This window comes from Melospiza melodia, chromosome Z (genome assembly GCF_035770615.1).
Source record: "Melospiza melodia melodia isolate bMelMel2 chromosome Z, bMelMel2.pri, whole genome shotgun sequence".
Taxonomy (NCBI): Eukaryota; Metazoa; Chordata; class Aves; order Passeriformes; family Passerellidae; genus Melospiza; species Melospiza melodia.
The window spans coordinates 54,441,407-54,456,001 of NC_086226.1; the positions used below are offsets into that span (position 1 = coordinate 54,441,407).

Here is a 14,595-nt window from a genome sequence, read left to right on the forward strand (position 1 = left end):
ACATCAGTGCACACTGTTGGTATTGTAAGTGATGTTGAAATATAGACTGCATAACTTTTCCATCCTGGGTCTTACGAGACAAGTACAAGATGAGAAGATAAAATAATTAATCTGTTGCAAAACCTGTACTTCCAGTGGAGGCCAGAATCCTTTAAAGCAACAAAATACTCCTGTAGAAGCAACTGTTATCTCACATGGACTGGAACAGAAACAGAAAAACTCTCCCAGATGCTCTTTTCAGCTCTGCCTGATTTCTTTTTGAGGAGACTAAAGAAAACAGTCTTTCTGTAACTCTGTGGTCTTCTTTATTTCCAGTTTTTTTCCTACAGTAACACTGAAATTATTCCTGACTGTATGTGACTGTGGCTTGCAAGCAGCAGCTGTGCACTACCTCTGCTATCAGCCTTCCACACCCGGGCAGAAAAATCCATGTATTTTCCTGGACTATGCTCTGAGTGTCACACATAACAGCCTGCCTCTCCCCGTCACTTTTGGGTCACACTACTGCAGCTCTAGCTGCTACTCTGGACTGAAACTATTGTTATGTTCACATGTTTTATACTCTCCACATGGCAGATAAATAAAATGTTATTTTATAAACTAAGTGTTTCAAACAATTTTGCTTTTTTGAGCACTTCTCTGGAGTATTTATGCTAATCCTTTGATTTTGGTCACATCACATGAAGAAATTTTTATGTGGTAAAACACTGGGATTTATTATACAAAATTGGTAGAATGTACATGCAAACCTGAGTTGTTATTGAAAGAATTAAATATGATTACACCAATCAAATCAAGTCCATAAAATGAAAAATTTTCAAAATCTAAGGAACAGCCATGTAAAAAGCCCAAGTAATTTTCCGTTTCTTATCTACATCAATTTTATTCAAAGTCAATCAGCTAGCTGTTACAAGCAAATCATAGTATTTCCTTTGCTGTTGTTAGGAAAATTTAAATCATTTAACAATAGCTTCTCTGATTAGAGCTATATGTATTTAAACTTTAGATAAATGTGTTCATAGGCTTCTCTGTACAGAAATCAGTGAGCTATGACATGATCAGATTGTAGTATGGTATGAAGAACTGCATTCCTCTTTTACCTATAACTAGGCTCAGAAGATTTTGTCATTCCTACAGATTTGGAAGCAAACTGAGAACCAACTTGTGTCACAAGCAACAAAGAAAAGCTGCTCCCATTCCCTCTTACCTATTTATTTGTTTGTTTGTGTTTGTACTGCAAACTGGAAAAATAAGAAGAGTTATTTACAATTTTCTTTTTTTATTTTGTGAAAATCAGCTCCGAGTTTCAGTATTAAAAAAAGGGATGAGTTAATATATAAAAATACTTAATGTGATTTTAAAAACATTTAACAGCTTTAGTTTGATTTACTCACCCCAAATGTCTGAAACTTTGGCTCATTTACCAAATTGATGTTTTTTTTTCTCAGTACTGGCAAATTCTGGTGGGTGCAGAAAGCCATTATGCACTAAATTCTCCTGAGAAAGAACTTCAGACAATATATTGACTGACTCTGCATAGTATAGGACAAATTCTGAAAATTGTTGGTAATGTTCCAATCAACAAACCTGTAATTTGATGATTACTTACTTCACAATGAGGACTAACTGTGACCAACAGAACACCACAGTATAGTTTCTTTCAGCTACTCTCCTCAGAGTGAACATATTGTATTAACACCCTCTGCCTTGGATTTGCTATCAATGCATATTCAGGATTTGATTTGAACCCCTAAATGACTCCATAAATTTGGGCCTTAGCTGCTTGAAGAACAGTCTTACTCCCCTTAAGATTCAGGAAGCTCAGATTACTAATGTATCTGAGCCCTCACTTTTATAAGAAGCAGATGTCCATGACAATGGATGCCCCTGGAAAGCTTTAAGAGGCCTGTGCACTTTTACAGTAGCTCACCTTTTATACTGCGATAAGTTTCCATTAGGAATTATCATGGGAATGTTTTTTTCTACCTTGAATTTGGCAATATTCTGAATAAAACAGACATTTCCGAGTATCCACAGGAAGGAGATAGATATAGTGAAGGCAAACAGAAATAACTCCAGAAAAATTAATTCTCTCATTCATATTTCATGTTACCCTTCTCTAAAATTAAGCAGCTAATTTAAGGAGAAGATGGAAGTTTTACTGAATTCCATAAATTCAATATTAGTCAATTAGTCAAACCAGAAAGGCTCAGAAAGACACTGAAAATACTCCCAATAGCCATAAAATATACCACTTGCCATTTAAAAAATTATTTAAAAGTACAGTATCTGGAAAATTCTTTTGGGGCTGAGAAGTACTTGATGGGTTTTCTGGAAGGTATTCTTGAGATTTTTTGGCTTTTAATTCTAGAATATTTATCCTTCACCATTATATTGTAATTTCACCAATTACTAAATAAAATAAACAAAACATCAGACGACCTCTACATTCCATATTTCAGCTAAGTGAATGTACTCTGGAACTCATGACACCATGCAAGATTTTTAATACAGCTACATCAGAGATTTGGAATCAAGTTCTACATTCTCACAACATTAGAAATAAAAATAAATTTAAATTATAAGGAGAAGGCACCCATGCCACCTCCAGGAAAAGATCTTTAAAGAATAAGCATCGGGACAAATTTCCTAGGATGTATATACATCACTAAATCATGAAGACTGATATGAAACTCTTCCATGTTATTAAAGAAATAGTAAGTGTAAAAATATTTAATAGTTCTATGACTACAACAGAGTGAAAGGAAAATCCTCCCTCACATGAAAACAATCCACATATTTTATTGGATCTACATCTTAAGCATATCTTAAATGCTCAACTGATGCTGTTAAGTCAACCATTTGGCTGAGTCTTATCCAGTCATCTCTCCAGTTGACTAGAAACATGAATTATAGCTGCACAAATCAGATCAGCCACACAAACAGAAAGTCTGAATGTAATTGCCCGCTTCACATTGCCTATAGGCGCTAGTGTTTGCACAATTCAATCAGCTTTCTCCAGATCTTGTTCTCCTTCCTGCAGCAGCATCTGCAGAGCACACTGCTGTCTGTACAGTGCATGCAAACTCTGCCAGTGCATGTTCATGTTATGTTTTCCTGGGATTTAGTAAAAGAGAACCCCTGGCACAACTTCCTGCACAAAAAGGATATAAAATAGCTATTAGATAACATCACACCAGTCTAACATGGCTCTTTTGGCAAAATGCAAGGATATTAAGGATGAAAAGGTATCAAAGAGCGAAGCTTATTAAAGCTGGTTACAACAAAAGACATTGAGCATGCACTGTAGGCAGGCTAGTCAGTTGCTCTTCATGTTAGCAAAATCTGAGGAATTATTGTGACAGAACAATTAAAAGTTCTAATTTTGGGAATGCAAGCAGTAATTGTGATGCTTCCAGGGTCAAAGTGACTGCTGGTATTTTTGAGCTTCTTCATTTGGATCTCCCAGGAACTCTCATCCCAATTAAGCATTTTTCCTGTCTCATAATTGATAAGCCAACAAATGGAAAAGATGTAAGCAAATTCAATTACTTTAGCACAATCATAACCTATTACAGCAAAATATGTATCCAGTCTCATGGCGCCTTAAAGAAATCACTGTAGTCTGTTAGTAATCTGAGAACTGGCCTGATTCAGTAATAGCTTCATCATGTTGAAGGTTCTGGTCTTCATTAAGAATTTCTTAATAGGTAAGTGAAATAGGTATATGAAATTCCAGATCTCAATTAAATGGTCAGAGACAGGCAACAATTTAAAAAAAGAGATACATGTATCATTCATAATGTTATTTGGAGTGCCATGCAAAGGACTAAAATTTCATGCAGACTGGGAGACTTAATGTATGTTCTGAGAATTTATTCCGAGGTTTGATTGATGTAAAAAATATGAAGGGGGCACACATTGTGCTCTCCTGAAGCCAGCGTCACTGGGTGGAGTAGCTCTTACAGGGGCAGCACATGCTTCTCCACTGCACAGGTAAACTTCAACGCTGGTCGGCAGCATCACTGCATTTGATCCTTGCAGAGCTTTGAAAGTGTTTCTAGGTCATATTTATATACACAGTAATAGCAAGAATACTTGCTATATAAGAGAATTTTCACAATTTTCCACAGTCTTGTCCTTCTTCTCTGGTGAGGCCACATCTGGAGTGCCATGTCTCGTTCTAGGCTTTACAGAACAAGAGAGTCATGGAGCTCCTGAAGCAGATCCAGCAAAGGGCTACAAAGATGATTGAGGGACTAGATCATTCTTACATGGAAACGCTGAGGTACCTGGTCCTGTTCAGCCTCGAAAAAAGACAGCTGAGAGGGGATCTCATCAATGTTTATCAGTATCTGAAGGGAGTGTATCAACAGGATGGATCCAGACTCTGCTGGGTGGTGCTGAGCAATAGGACAAGAGGCACGGGGCACAGACTGAAACACAGGAAGTTCCACTCAAACATCAGGAAGCACTTCGTTACTGTGCAGGTGACTAAGCACTGGAACAGGTTCCCCAGAGAGGTTGTGGAGTCTCCCTCACTGGAGATAATCAAAAGCCGCCTAGACAGAATCCTAATGTGCTCTACGGGGTCCTGCCTGAGCCGGAGTGTTGAAATAGATGACCCTACCAGTGGTCCTGCCCAGACTTACCCACCAGGTAATTCAGTGATTTAAAAATATGACTGGATCAAGGCTTTAACAAATACTAAAATGGCATTAGTCACTGCATAGCTGATGCCTTAAATAAATTCCAAAGGCAGACCTTTATCATCAAAGGGTAATACAGAATTCAATGGGCACAAATGCGCACTTAATAATAAATGCACTGCAGAAATTATTGTTTTTCTATTAAACTCGCCTGTGTTGCTGAGGCTGCAAACAGTGAGTACCGTGCTAGGAACACCTGAAAGAGAAACGCCCGACTACACTGAAAGGCCTCAGACAAAGAGGGCTCGGGAGACGATCAGGTAACTTCCAGCACAAGGAGCCACTGGGGGAAAAGAGAGCGGGGGACACGACACGGGTGTCTCTGGTTCCCGGAGAAGGGGAGCGGACGGTCCCGGACAGCGGCGCGGGGCGGCGGCGGGGGCAGGCGGGGCAGGCGGGGCGCTGGGGCCGCGCTGGGGCCGCCCCGGGCGGGCCGCACCCGCTTCCCGCGGCAGAAGCGAGGGCGGGCCGGGGCGGCGGCGCAGCAGGGCAGAGGGGCAGCGGCAGAGCGCGGCGGCCGCCATGGTGCTGGTGGTGGTGATGGGCGTCAGCGGCTCAGGGAAGTAGGTACCGGGCGGGGGGGCGGAGCAGAGGCGGCGCTGCGGCGCAGCCGGGGACTCGGCGCTGCCGGGGCCCCGCGGTGCGGCTCCGGTCCGGGTGTTAATCGGCCCTTTGTGCTTCCCCGCAGGACCACGGTTGGGTCGCGGCTGGCTGAGAAGGTAGGGGCGTGTGGAGCCGCCACCTGGGAGGCGTGCTGGGGCGGGCAGGCACCTCCCCGCGTTGGGCCGCCGGCCTTCCCCGGGCTGCTGGCCTCCCCAGCCGGGTTCGGCTGGGGCAGTGGTGCCTGCACGGACTTCGGCTCAGTGCCGTGATGCAACAGCTGTTGCTGCTACCAAGCTGCCTTAGTGGTTTTTTGTTGTTGTTTTGTTTTTTTTTTTTTTTTTTTTTTTTTTTGCTAATCATCATACTATAAACGGTGACTCATACTGTGGTGCAAGAAGCCTGTAATTTCATCGGTGTCGTCTTTGTAAATTCTGAAGTCCTCGTTGCCTCACGTGACCTAGCTGAACGATCTATAATTAATTTATTTTTTTTCTTAGTTGGGATGGAAATTCTACGATGCGGACGATTATCATCCTCCAGAGAATAAGAAGAAAATGGAAAAAGGGATACCACTAAACGATGAGGTACCTTGAATAAGCTCTGAAAAAACTTGTCCACACATTTATCTCTGTAACTTCATGCACATCTTGTTGAAGTAGATTGTGGTATACTACGTAGATTAGTCTAACTGTAAACACAGGTCAGCATTTGCTGAGGTAAGGGAGGCTTCTTTTATCAAAAAAGATTCTGCATTAAAAAGTAGTTTATGAAATGCTTGTCAGTTCGAAAGTGGTATGTATGCTGCTGCTGCTTCAGGATTTGTGAGAAATTTCCCCCTCTACAGTCCACACACAGAGTTGCAGTTTTGGATTTGAATCATATAATATTCTGAGCTGGAAGAGACCCACAAGAACCACAGAATCCATTGTGTGGCCCTGCTTAAAACAACTCCGAAAATTTGTTACCCTTCTCTCAAATCACTTTGGATAATTTATCACCACTTGTGGTTAAACTGGGAGGTTGTGCTAGGGGAGGTTCAAGTTGAGTATTAGGAAAAACGTCATCACTGCAAGAGTGGCTAAGCATTGGAATTGGCTGCTCAGAAAAATGGTGGAGTCACCATACCTAGAAGTGTTTAAAAAAAAAACGAGTAGACACTTGGTTATGAGCTATGATTTAATTAGCATGGTGGTATTCAGTCAAAGGTTGGACTTGATGATCCTAAAGGTCTTTTCCAAGCCTGATGATTCCACAATTCTGAATTGCAGCATGTGCCTGATAGCACTGACCAAATGCTTTGGAACTCTGTCAGGCTGGTGCTGTCACCACTTCCCTGGGGAGTGTGTTCCAGTGCCCAACCACTGTCGGGGGTGGGGCCTTATTCTAATATCTAATGTAAACCTCCCCTGACACAGCTTCAGGCCATTCCCTCAGGTCCTGTCACTGGTCACCACAGAGGAGAGATCAGTGCCCACCCCTCCTCTTCCTCTCACAAGGAAGTTATAACTGCAGTGAGGTCTGTCCTCAGTCTCCTCTTCAGGCAAAACAGATCAAGTGACCTCAGCCATTTCTCATATACCTTCCCCTCAAGGCCCCTCAGCATCCTCAAGGCCCTCCTTTGGATGCTCTCTAATATATTTATATTCTTCTTATATTGTGGTGCCCAAAACTGCACACAGGACTCAAGGTGAGGCTGCCCCAGTGCAAAGCAGAGCAGAACAATCCCATCCCTTGATGGGCTGGCAATGCTTGAAGTATAATGGTACAGCTTGAAAAAGGATTTTTCCATTTGCCATCAATTAGGACAGTGGTTTTACAGTTACAGCCACTTTTCCTGTACAGAATCAGGAAGAATTTAAAAAGTTAATGTCCACTACTTCTAGAGAAATACACACTTAGGACTGTAGATAAAGACTTTTAAACAAAGAATATAAATGAAACAATCCTGGTGAACATATGAAATCAATCTAAAAGTATACGGAGCTTAGAAATGGGGCAAGATGCAGTAATAGGATATTTTGAAAAATACTTCAAGAATCTATCTGTAATAGAAAAATTTTGCACACCTCCTACCTTTCTTCTGGGAGATGTCCTTAGCCAATTTAAACTGAAAAAAAATTTCTAGATTCTGGTTAAAAACTTAGATCTTTCACTGGTGGTTGAAGCCAGAGCAGAGTCTGGATCCATGCTGTTGATACCCTTCATTCAAACACTGATAAAACTGATATCATCTGTAGCAGCATTATACACTTGAATGACTAAAGCACTAGTGTGTGGTGCTCAGCAAGAAGAAAGCATCTCTTCTGAAAAATGAGAGGTGCAAAATTGTGAGGGCGTTCTTGAATGCCTAGGGGAAGTTACTGTGTAATGATAGCAACAAAAAATTGTTGCATTTATTTGTCCATGTTACCATTTGTTGTGCTTACCCAGCACTAACAGCATTGAAACATTAAATGGGAGCAGTTGTTTTGTGCTCATTAGGCATGACTGAAGTTTGCAGCAGCTTAAAATTTCAGATTAAGTAAGCATCTGACTGATCACTCATGTTTGCTTAAGTAATGGGCAAAAGTTTTGAGAAATTGTGATTGTGGTCACATTTATTTGTGAGTGCTACTGACATAAATATAATTATTGCAGATAACTAAATTTAGATCTGTTTCTGAAAGCTTCAACTTGGATCCAAAATGGGGATGGGGTGTGTGTATGACACTATATCAGCAAAAAGAAATAACAACTCCAGCTGTACATTTGAATAGTGTAATAGAAGCAAGTAAGTTGATTGTCCTTCAGATATTTACATGGTGCATGCTGCATTTGCATACGTATTACTTCCAATATATACTTGTAAAATAAAAATTACTATTGCACCAGAAGGTCCTATTCATAATAAGCCTAGCACTTCTTATAAGCCTTCAGGCAGTGGGAGCAAATCTATATAGGAACAAAGAGATTCAAAACTGAACTTGCTGTACAGTTTAATGCTAATATTTACCTCGTGTCAAATATCTGAGATGCTAGAAGCAATTGTTTCAAAGTAATTTCTGAAGAATTTTTAACTAACTTGCTTGCTTTCTAGGACAGGATTCCTTGGCTTTGTGCACTGCATGATATACTAAGGAGGTAAGAGAATATCTAGTGTTTAAATGTTTTAGCTAAAGACAGAAGTATCAGAAGTGTTTTTCCCCACTGCATTGCAAAGCAGAAATGTAAGTGGTAGTGTAAAGAAATTCTGCAGATAGTAAAGTCATTCTATTTTTACTAATCTAAACTGTCATAGTAATTGCTGATGCTGAGCTAATCTCTGAGAATTAAAATGGGAAATTGTTGCAAATGATGGTTGTTTTCTACTATCTGTGTAAAAATAATTGCAAGGATCCAGTTTATTAATAAGCCTGACATTACCTACTTACAAAGAACATAACCTCAAAATACACCAATAACAACAGTAGGATAAAATACTGTTATTTTGAATAAGATACAGTGTCAGGTTTTTTTGACACTGTTTGTTTGCTGGAGTGTTGCTCTGCTAATTTGCAGATGACACCAAAATGGGAGGAAAACTGATGCAGAGGGACCTTGAAAGGTTGTAGAAATTGATCGGTAGGAATCTTTTAAAAATGCAAGTACTGGTATGGACAGTGAGGGACACTCAGCTGGAAAGCAGCAGAAAAGGGCCTGAGGGAGCTGTGGTGGACAGCCCCAGCTGGACATATGCCAGCAATGTGCTCTTCTGGCAAGGCAGGCCAGCCAAATCCTGAATTCTGGGCTATATTAGACCAAGTGTTGCCAGCAGGTCAAAGGTGGTGATCCATTCCCTCTCCTTTTGCACTGGTTGAGGCCACACCTGAACTGCTGTGTCAGTTCTGGGTTCCTCATTATGAGAGAGGCATGGACATACTGGAGAGCATCCAGCCATGATGAAGGGACTGAAGTGTGTCCCAAACAAGGAAAAGGTTGGGAGGTTGTGTAAAGCCTGTTTAGCCAGGCTTTACACTTGCTTGTGCACATTAGGTGATCATACCTCACTGGAGCTGAGATACCTAATTTCTCACTGAGAAATTTGTCTGGATTGATTTGCTGGATCCATTGCTTCATGTTATATGATAGCTCAATGCCACTGCCCAGCTCTGGAAACTTTATAAAATCAACTATATTTTAAACGAGCCTAATGCCAATATTTAATTATTAGTACTTATTAGTAGCTGAGGCTGTCACTGACTTACCTAGGTGATAATGGTAGGTATTAGAAGTTCTTACTTCCCTTTGAACCAAAATCTAATGACCATAGAATGATTTTTAAATAGGTGTATACCTGATTTTAATTTTATTACAAAATATATTTTCTTAGGCAGGAATTTTATTCACTCTTCACAGAGACAACTAATTCTGGATTTGCTTTTTAGTGGAGCAGGCACACCCAGAATGAAATGCTTTATTTGAAGAAACCTTGACAGCAGAAAATAAATACAGTGAATACTGTGCACTCACTGACCTGCAATCCCTTGTTTAGCGTGAAGTTAATATAGATGCAATGCTGTCAACAAGTTACAGGAAACATAAATTACAGTTAAATCTGAGACAGTGACAGCAGGTGTTGAAAATATTGTGTATTTAAGTGGTCTGTGTTGCTTATCAGCCACTTACCCTTAGAGAGAATAGTATAGTAATTTTATGGATAAGGGATAGGTGTTTCTATGGATATTTATTTCCTGTTCTCAGCAATTAAGGACATGAGCTTGACACTTCCTTGTGCTAGAATTGAATTTAATTTAGGAAAAGACTGGTTGCTTAGAAAAGGCTATGGAGAGAGTCCCTAAGACTGAGATTTTATCAGAAGGTCGGCTAGCTTGGCCTCACTTTCAAATCACATCTTTACCTGGACTGGAAATTTGGTTTCAAAATCCTGTCAAGATTACTCAAATACCACTGTCACAATGCCACTACTCCCATGGCTGGCTTGAGGAGCTAGGGCATGTCCACCTTGTTTAGCAGAATTAACAAGTCATTTTTGTTATACCACATGTAGATATGTAAAGGTTTTTGGGGTTGTTTTTTCTTTTATTTTTGATAGAGAAGACACATCTAGACAAGATACAATTCTGGCCTGTTCTGCACTGAAAAAGATGTACAGGCGTGTGTTAATTGGTGGAGCATCTGCAATTGAAAGCAACCAGCCAGAGCAACCAGGAGAAAACCCAGCACTGAAGATCCTCTTTGTTCATTTGGATGGACCTAAGGACATAATTGCTGCCCGCCTGGAGAAGCGGAGAGGTCATTTTATGCCACTTGAACTTCTCCAGTCTCAGTTTGATACTCTAGAGCCACCCAGTGCACCAGAAAATTTCATTACTGTCAGTCTAGAAAAACCTCTTCCAGAAATACTCCTACAGATTGAGACTGCCATTCTTCAGGGTGAGGCTTTGCCAGAGTAATTTTCTGAATGACACATATAGAAATTCCCTGAAGGATAGCAGGGCAAAGAGACAGAATTTTAATTATCAAATTGATTATTAAATCAAACCAAATTATTTTTAAGAGCAGGTTTACTACTTTTTTTTTTTTATCATGGCTCTGTAAAAGACATTTAAAATGTCTTTACATCTTTTGTATATATAAGATGCAAGAATTGTTAACTTTTTAAGCCCTTCACTCCATTAAGTTAAAATTCTCCTTTTAGTAAGAGGTTGCTTTTGAAAATTCTGGCAGGGGTCACACAGAATAATTTATTTTCTTAATATTTAGTCTGTCAGACACTGAGATGGGCACATCTGCTATTACAAGATTAAATAATTTAGCTGTGTTAAAAATAACGTCATTTTCCTACAAGAAGCAGGAACATGCATGATGAAGTTCCATACATGACACTACCCCTGTCTCACTGCTGGATTTTCATCAAGTTGTACATTCTATGTTTGTATTCTTGTTGACCTCAGCAGAGCACTGATGACTTCATGAGAATTTTTCTGATCTCTTACTGTATGTACTGGCCACCAAACTGAAAAATGTGAGGAAAAAAAAGGTAGTGGGGGCGATGCAGTATACAAAATTTAATTGAATGGAAAGCTTTAGAAATAAAGTATAAGTGGCATCATACTGACTCTGAACTTAAGAGTTTTCATGTACAAAGTGCACATTGCAGTCAAGTGTGAGTCAACCAGTAATTTAAGGTACTGAATTGAATGCAAGGTTGATAGCCTTTCCTTATTTTTGAAAACTTACTTTTTGCAGTTGGACCTTCTCCGTCACTTCCCAGTACTGGCAGGCACCTCAGTGCTTGTCAATGTAATTGCTTTAAAGCTTTTGATCAAACTATTCCTAATATGTATCTTTTTTGATGAAGATGAGAAGAAAATTCCAACTACCCAATCAGTCACCTAGCTCACAGAATTTAACTTTAAAGTCCTTTTTTACCACCAAGGTGTTTTTCAAGAAGTACTTCATGTTGTGTTATACAAGACATGCCTTTTCAGCTTTATGTTATAAAAACTTCAGATAGTTTGTGTAAGCAAGATTTGAGTCTTGTCCAAATGGAGACATTTCCATGTGCTGTCACACGTGGATTATTTTTAGTATGTCATGCATGTTATTTTTCTTTATTCCTGGGATGATAGATGAATTCTTGTAGAAGAACACCTCATGTCTGAAAGCATCTTTAGTGCAGTTTTTACCTGGGTAAGTAGTTGAAAAACATTAGTCAGGGTTCTCATTATGTATGGAAATAGTAAAGGCTTTGTGGTTTACTAGACAAACTACTGTGCTTCAATTAGTGCAATAAATGGGCATTGTCTTACTGAAAGCAGCAGGTTTTAAGTTGGGATTTTAGGCATTAACCTACCCAGACATAGTGTTTTCCTGTTTATTAGTGACCAGAAGGGAGAACAATTACCGGTTTTAGTCTACTGCAGGGTGCCCTCACCTCAGAGCCTGTTTGTTCCAAGAGCCAGGGTGCCAGGTGAAGACACAGAGGCACAGTGCAAGAGACAGGGATGTCTGTATGCTTAATACCCTCAAATTTCAGAGACCCCCTCAGACCAAGTGACTTGTCAGATCTGTACAAATTTTGTAGCTATGAAAATCACAGACACAGCACCCTCTTGTGGCACCTCTGCTGTTAATGAGATCTTAATCTTTTCCAATACACCATTTTACAAACAGTTGACTAATATACCCCTATAAAATACAGATTATGCTTACTTCTTTCACACACAATAAAGCCAGACCAGGACACTCTACAGCAGCTGCATCCTCTTACACGCAGATACGATCAGACCTTCAAATATTTTTTTTTAAAGGGACATTTTTAAGTGTGAGTTCTAAGAAGACCAGACTGATTTTCAGATCTACTTGTCCACATTTATAGGAAACTCTCAAGGTGGCTTCACCACTTTCACCACTAACAAAAAATTGTACTCAACAGTTAAAAAATAATTCTCTTTCAGAGAGTTTTATGTAAGCAGCTTGGATTTTGGAAGGCTTCTAAACAAAGTTTGTACTTACAGGCAGTTCATACTTCTTCAAATTAGGTCAGGGTATTTTTCTTAGTATTTGCTTCTATGTTGGGAATATTTCCTTCCCTTACCCTTTTACTGTGTTTGCATTTTGCTTTTACTTAAAAAATACTGCAAAGAAGGTTGTTGTCAACCTAATCAGTTGTCTGTTACCTGCTATTCTGAAAAGACAACAAAGCATTATTTCTGTTCAGTTATATTCTGTGCATTACAAATTAATAGATTAAGATGTGAATTGCTGCAAAACTAACAACTTAAAAGTACTCTCAGATTTTAATCAAGCTGTGCACGTGTGCATTGGAAGGAAAAGGTAGCAGAACAATCCATACCCAAACACAATTCTACATTTAATTTCCTTGATTTTGATTTAGTTTGATTTTTTTTGTTGTTGTGAGGGTATATTTTTTTGGTTTTGTTGTTGTAGGTTTTAAACTAACATCACTATTCTAGAGATGTCATATTCAGGTTAGTTGGACAGGCTATTAATATTTAGCACATACACACTGTGTGTGTATTTTGAAATGTATTTAGTAAATGCAGCAAAAACTGAGGAGGAAACACCTGGAGTTAGAAATTGCTGTCTGTCTCTAAAGACAAATTATCTGTGCAAGGTACATGCACTATACATCCTCATGAATTTATGCTAAGCACAGTTAGTAACATGCTGTGTAAATACTGTACCTACTACAACATAAAGCACAAACATTTTTCAGTGCTAAAATGAGGAAATAAAAATGAAATGCAATCTATCCCAAACTGTGCAATTTTTCTTACAGGGAAAGCTGCCTGCCACCGCAACTATAAATTGATAAGTGTTTTGGGTTTTTATCAATAATATTTATTTTATTATGCCAGGCTGTGCTGTTGGGGAAAGGGGGTGGCTACAGGAGTGGCTTCTGTGAGAAGCTACTGGAAACCTCCTCCATGCCCTGTAGAACCAATCCCAGCTGGCTCCCAGACAGATGGGGATTGCTGGCCAAAGCTGGGCTAATCAGAAATGGTGACAACACTCCTGTGATAACACATTTAAGAAGGGGGGGAAAAAACATGATTGCACAGATGAAACTGCAGCCAGAAAAGAACAGGATGAGAACATTTGAGAGGAACAACTCTGCAGTCACCAGGGTCAGTGCAGAAAGAGAGGGAGGAGGTGTTTCATGCACCAGAGATGAGACTCCCGTGCAGCCCCTGGTGTGGCCCATGGCGAGGCAGCTGTGCGCTGCAGCCCATGGACGTCCATGGGGATGGAGAGATCCACCCTCAGCTGGTGGAGGAGACCCAGGCTGGAGTAGGTGTATGTCTGAGAGGAGGCTGTCACCCTGTGAGAAACCTGTGCTGGAGCAGGGTCCTAGCAGGGACCTACACATTTGTGGAGAGAGGAGCCCATGCTGGAGCAGGTTTCCTGTAGGATGTGATGCTGCAGGAGACCCACACTAGAGCAGCCTGTCCATGAAGGACTGCGCCTCATGAACAGCGACTCACATGGCAGCAGTTTGTAGAGAACTGTTGCCCATGAGATGGACTGAGATGTTGGAGAAGTTCTTGGAGAACTGTCTCCCATGGGAAGGAACCCCTGCTGGAGCAGGGAAATAACTCTCCCTAAGCAAGTTTTTTCTTTTTCTGCCAAGGGGAATAAATCTCCCTCGGCAGAAAAAACTTGTGATGAACTGACCATAACCCCTATTCCCTGTCCCCCTGCACTGATGGGGATAGGAGGTAGAGCTAGAAAGGAGGGGAGGAGTAGGGGAAGGTGTTTTAAGGCCTGGCTTTACTCC

General features: G+C 40.3%; 1 protein-coding gene across 2 annotated transcripts; it reads left to right on the plus strand.

Moving 5' to 3' along the window:
* Positions 1-4,950: 4,950 nt before the first annotated feature.
* Positions 4,951-13,569, plus strand: IDNK (IDNK gluconokinase). 2 transcript variants are annotated; one of them, XM_063180445.1, is made up of 5 exons: positions 4,951-4,969; positions 5,398-5,428; positions 5,810-5,896; positions 8,389-8,432; positions 10,384-13,569. In XM_063180445.1, the coding sequence occupies exons 3-5, from the start codon at positions 5,867-5,869 to the stop codon at positions 10,742-10,744; spliced, it is 435 nt and encodes a 144-aa protein (XP_063036515.1). In that variant the 5' UTR covers positions 4,951-4,969; positions 5,398-5,428; positions 5,810-5,866; the 3' UTR covers positions 10,745-13,569. The 2 variants fall into 2 exon arrangements, with proteins under 2 accessions (XP_063036515.1, XP_063036514.1); XM_063180444.1 differs by lacking the exon at positions 4,951-4,969 and adding an exon at positions 5,191-5,272.
* The last annotated feature ends 1,026 nt before the right edge of the window (positions 13,570-14,595 follow it).

Excerpts from the sequence above, each read along its gene's own strand:
- IDNK (XM_063180444.1), top strand. The coding sequence starts at position 5,232 with ATGGTGCTGGTGGTGGTGATGGGCGTCAGCGGCTCAGGGAA. Across the intron at positions 5,429-5,809 it reads GGTCGCGGCTGGCTGAGAAG|TTGGGATGGAAATTCTACGA; the intron begins GTAGGGGCGTGT and ends TTTTTTTCTTAG. Across the intron at positions 5,897-8,388 it reads GGATACCACTAAACGATGAG|GACAGGATTCCTTGGCTTTG; the intron begins GTACCTTGAATA and ends CTTGCTTTCTAG.